The sequence below is a fragment of the Ambystoma mexicanum genome, chromosome 6p (assembly GCF_040938575.1).
Source record: "Ambystoma mexicanum isolate Mex_15411 chromosome 6p, UKY_AmexF1_1, whole genome shotgun sequence".
NCBI classification, from domain to species: Eukaryota; Metazoa; Chordata; class Amphibia; order Caudata; family Ambystomatidae; genus Ambystoma; species Ambystoma mexicanum.
Window position 1 is genome coordinate 1524318300 of NC_090935.1, and position 5171 is coordinate 1524323470.

A 5171-nucleotide genomic window follows, 5' to 3' on the forward strand; every position below is an offset into this window, starting at 1 on the left:
TGTGAGTCCAAAGGTCTGAAACTGAGGACGTGTTTCTATACGTGGGCGATAGTGCCATCTATTGGGGGTGCTTAGTATTGTCATCAACATTCTTTTCACTCGGGCAGAAAGTCTTGGACACCCCAGATTCAGGGCCACAAGCCTCATGTTTGACCTTGCCAACTCACTTAAAACTGTCTCCCGCTATTCGTGAAATGCATTCTCCAGTTATCATCACAATGTCAAAGGGGCACTCCTGGCAAGAGCTGACGGCGCGTTGAAATCACAGCTGTCAATCCGCGTGGGCATGTTTTTGTGCATCTTGGAAAAGATGGATTGACGGCGCTGTCGATGTTGCTGCAAATCGATGTTTGTAAATAACGGGCTGAAGGGGGGGTCTGTCTTACACCACTCACGCTGGGGTGTCGTTTCCTGACAGCCGGGGCCCGTGGTATTGCCCACCCAGGTGACTGCAGCAGGTACATGTAGGGCCTAGTTCACAGGAGCGGTTTCGAATGGCAGAACCCCATTGGCAGGCGCTCTCTTTCGGTCCTCCCCCTGTCTGCGGGGGCGGAGGGGGGGCTCAGGTTTCGGCAGGTGAGCAGCGCGGGGGACTCTTATTGTGACACCCCTCCCGGGAGCCCGCGCGGCCTCTCCAGGTGCCGGCGCCGGCACTATTTAAAGGTTAGGGTGAGGGCGCCCGCCAGTGAGACTGGAGAGAGGTCCGGCTGCCGGCACCAGACCCTGGCCCTGGCCCTGGCCTTGCGCGCTGCGCGGTGAGTAGATGGACTCGGCCGCGTCCGCGGAGGGAGAGGGAGAGGGAGGGGGAGGGGCGGCGGCCGCGCAGCTGTGGGGATGGATCAACATAGACATGTGTACGCGGGTGGCAGGAGCAGGACTCCCTTAACGTCTAGCCGGGCAGCGGAGCCAAGGGTGTGGCCTGGGCTTGGACTCTCCTGCCAACCAGGGGCACCGGGGGTATGACCATGCAATGAGCAGCGGCCTCACCTTACGCTGTGAAACACGGAGCACCGCACATACGTGGGTTACTCTTTGGCCAAAAACAGATTCACCCGATCCGGTGCTCGTCTGTAGTTGCCCTATAATCCGAAATGATACACCGTTACTTATAAATCATACTCGTTCTGAAAACAATTTGCTCTGGAGCACCAGACGGCGCAAACCAGACAACATTAACATTTTACCAAAATTAAAAAATGCAAACGCTCAAACCTAGTGTAAGTCTCCTGAATAAAATGCAATCAAACCGCAGCTAAACGACGTGGCTAAAAGCTAAAGCGCAGTCCGCGTATGGGAAGAAGCGCGTAGCCGCGGGTTTTGGCTGCTCCTAACCTGAGGAGGGGGGTGTTGGCTTGGCATCACTCTTCCTAGGCCTGCTCCTGTGTGGGTGTCGAGTGTGGTGTGTGGTGTGCTGCACCTGTGGGGTCACTGTAGACATATATTGTATATGGCGGGGCTGCCCGCAACCAGCTCTAATCGCTCTGCGGCGATAGTGACACTTCAAGCCGAATGCACGTAATCGCCAGCAGCGCCAACCCTGGGTGCTAAACCGTGCCCAATTCCGGGCCTTGTGGACTTCTGGTGCCCCCCGAATAAAGCATTCACGGCGCCCATCTTAATATTTCTGCTAGCGCCTACAGAAAGAACATTCATGTTCCAGTAAAACGCTGATCTGGCTTATGGAGCCAGCATCCGCTGCCAGTAATTTTGGCAGAAGGCGCGAGTATTAGCGGCTCATAAGTGCGGGACAGATGTGTGTGCGGATTCACCTGAAAGCACTATGAAGCGGCCTGTGAAGTAGAAAGCGCTATCTAAAATCTCACAGAAGGTGACACGCGTAGACAAGCGCACGCGCCGCTCATTTACCCGCTATTTTTTGATGAAGGCGGCGTATATTTAATTGACTTGTCCTGCATCTTTTCTGGACCTAAAAACTGTTTTCCGCCCGCATGCTGGAAGTTTCGCAGATATCTAGGCGAGTTTTCCTAACAGCATCCTGTTTCTTTCTTTTTAAGGTCGTCTTTCCCGGTGGTCCTCCTGCCTCGGTCGCGGATGGCGTGTGGGGAGTCCAGCTGGAGCCCGGCGGGTCCAGGAGAAGTCCGGTATTTCTGAAGAGGCCGGGACCAGGAGCAGCAGTGGTGCCCAGGACCCAGACCTGGCTCGGAGAGGCCCAGCTGACTACAGACACCGTGGCCTGGCCGACCACTTGCACCCCTGCCCTGGCAGCTGCGCCCGGCAGCAGGCACCCCAAAGTCAGGGCGGCACGCTGTGCCCCTCACAATGGCCCCCCTGGGTTACGGCAGGGTGAGGCCCAGCGCCGTGCCTTAAATGCCGCGTCCTTGTGAAAGGGGCCTACGTCGAAGGTAACACGCGTGCCTGACACCTGGACCCGTTTCAAAGCTCAATTTAAGAGGCCCTCCCAAAGTGTGGCACCATCTCCAGCGAGTGTGAGCAAACAGCAGGTGTACCTCTCGCAGGGCGGGCATGACGGCGGAGAGCCAGCAGTCGCCGTGCCGGGCGGCCCCTGCGGGCGCCCTGCTGCCGCCGCCTGGCAGCCTGCCCCTGGTGGTGAAGGTGGAGAAGGACACCGGCGCCGCCGGGGCCGGGCCAGAGCCCGAGGAGGCCCCCAAGGGCCGCAGGCGGAAGCGGCCCCTGCAGAGGGGCAAGCCCCCCTACAGCTACATCGCCCTGATAGCCATGGCCATCGCCAACTCCGCCGAGCGCCGCCTCACGCTCGGCGGCATCTACAAGTTCATCACGGAGCGCTTCCCCTTCTACCGGGACAACCCCAAGAAGTGGCAGAACTCCATCCGCCACAACCTCACCCTCAATGACTGCTTCATCAAGATCCCGCGGGAGCCGGGCCGGCCCGGCAAGGGCAACTACTGGGCGCTGGACCCCAACGCCGAGGACATGTTCGACAGCGGGAGCTTCCTGCGGCGGCGCAAGCGCTTCAAGCGCACGGACCTCTCCACGTACCCGGCCTACATCCACGAGCCCGGCCTGTACCCTCCCGGGCCGGCGGCCAGGCCGCCCTATGCCGGCTCCGTCTACCCCGGCGTGGCCGTGAGCCCGGGCTACAGCCAGGCCCTGGCCCCGCACTCCTCCATGTACTACTCGGCCCCGTCCCCAGGCTTCGGCGGGGCACAGCCGCGGGTCTTCAGCATAAACACCCTGATAGGGCATTCGGGGGTGGGGGAGCCCCTCCAGCAGCATCAGCAGCAGCAGCCTGCCAAGCCCCCGAGTCCAGACAGGAGCTCCCCCAGCTCCTGCACCTTCAGCGGCTACCAGGGCCAGTGCGGGGGCTCAGGCGGCGCCCGCCCCACCAACTCCATCAGCTACCATTACCCAGTCTCCAATGGGCACATGAACCAGGGCTCCTACCCCCAGGGCAACGGCCAGCTGTTTGGGCCCTCTGGCCGGATTGCCATGCCCACGGCCCCTGCAGGCACCAGTGACAGCATGGACTTCTACGGGAGAATGTCGCCGGCCCAGTACACCTCCCTGGCTGGGTACAACAGTAATGCGCAGCTGAGCAACGCCAACCCCTACCTCAGGCACCCCTCTTACTCCAGCAACATGGACAGATTTGTGTCCGCCATTTGAAAGCGTCTGAGAGCGGCATGGCCTCTGCACAGTGGGGTGCACAGCACTCCCCCCTCGTATCACAGCAGCACTTCAATTAAATCTGTGAGGACGGGTACCACAGTGGAGAAATGCGGGCAGTCAACAAGAACCGAACTCTTTAGAGGGGAGCAAAAGCCGCCCAACCTACACAATGCGCACTGATTCCCCCGTGACTGCTCAGGAGCTGTAAAGTGCCAGCGATGTTTATGGACATGTCATGGTCCTCGCAACGACCAAAGCTTCCCATGTATGTCTGTATGTTCGTCCAAATGCCAGCAGCTCGCTCCCCACCTTGTCGCATTTGTATCTATTCAGGGCACGACACTTCGGCAGGCCTTGGAAGTCAGCATTACTTCCGGGTCAGTCGGAAGGACGCCTGGCTGTCTGACAGGCCGCCCTTCCAAGGTGGTGTAACAGTGGGACCTTCAAGCGATATTTTATATATATAAATATATAATAATAGTGTCTCTTATAGCTTTATGTTCACATTTCCAATAAATGTGTAGTTATCACCAGCTTGTGTTGCTCTGCGTATTTTGGAAAAGGACCGTTGGCTGTTTCTTGTCACTACTATTTGGGGGAGTGCAAGACACTGGGCCTGATACACAAAGCGTTTTTCGATGGCATTTTCCCATTGGGAAAAAAAAACCGTTATGAACCAGGCCCACAGTGTCCTTTCCCCGAGTTGCCGACTTGAACATGTAGATCTTTTCTTGCCCTGTGTTTTCATTGATTGCTCTATATTTCGTTTTGTTGATTTCTGACATTTTGACATCTCAGAAAGAAGGGGAAGGGATGGGGCAGGGGTGAATGTGCAGACTCCCCTCTACCCACGACCACAAAAAGGACGCCTATGACGTCGCATGTATTTATATTTGTATTTTATTTATATAGCGCACCGAGCCCCGAGGGATCTGGGCGCATTTCTTACAGTTACATAGAATGGGTCATTTACAGTTACTTAGGATAGGTATTTATTTACACATGACATCGAGTATTTACATGGTAAGAATACATTTACAAGAGCTATACAGTGATATTTACAAAAAAAGCAAGTTTTTTACAAGGTAGGCAAAGTGTACAGCAAATTGCAGAATGATTTACAGGTTAGGCAAAGCGCGCAGGCATATATCACAGGGCAGTTAAAACGGCAGGAGGCACTACCTTTAGCACAAGTTTTAGGATTCATTCAGTGGGAGCCGGTTTTTTTACATTACTTCAGAATTTGCAGAAGTAATGTAAAATCCTGGCTCCCACTGATTGAATCCTAAAACGTCCCTTAAAGGTACGGCCTCCGACGTTGTGAGTAGCCTGTGATATATTCTGGTGCGCGGTCTTCCACTGGTGTCCTTGGCATGGGTAAATATTCCTAAAATCTCCAGCATGTGTCTTTGCTACACAAAGGAAATATTAAGAGGTGCGCGGCGCTTGCACGGCAAGGGATGGAATGGCCCACCATTTAGCACCCTCCAGATAATAATCGCTCCTCCCCTAATGACTGTGCCCGGTTTTAAGCGCCCTGCTGAAAGCTCGGCATGTTTAGG

At 55.9% G+C, this 5171-nt stretch overlaps 1 protein-coding gene across 1 annotated transcript; it reads left to right on the forward strand.

Annotated features, from left to right (window-relative positions):
* The first annotated feature begins 599 nt into the window (after window positions 1-599).
* On the forward strand, window positions 600-4142 carry FOXE1 (forkhead box E1). Its single transcript, XM_069626577.1, has 2 exons — window positions 600-755; window positions 2016-4142. The coding sequence occupies exon 2, from the start codon at window positions 2485-2487 to the stop codon at window positions 3604-3606; it is 1122 nt and encodes a 373-aa protein (XP_069482678.1). The 5' UTR covers window positions 600-755; window positions 2016-2484; the 3' UTR covers window positions 3607-4142.
* The last annotated feature ends 1029 nt before the right edge of the window (window positions 4143-5171 follow it).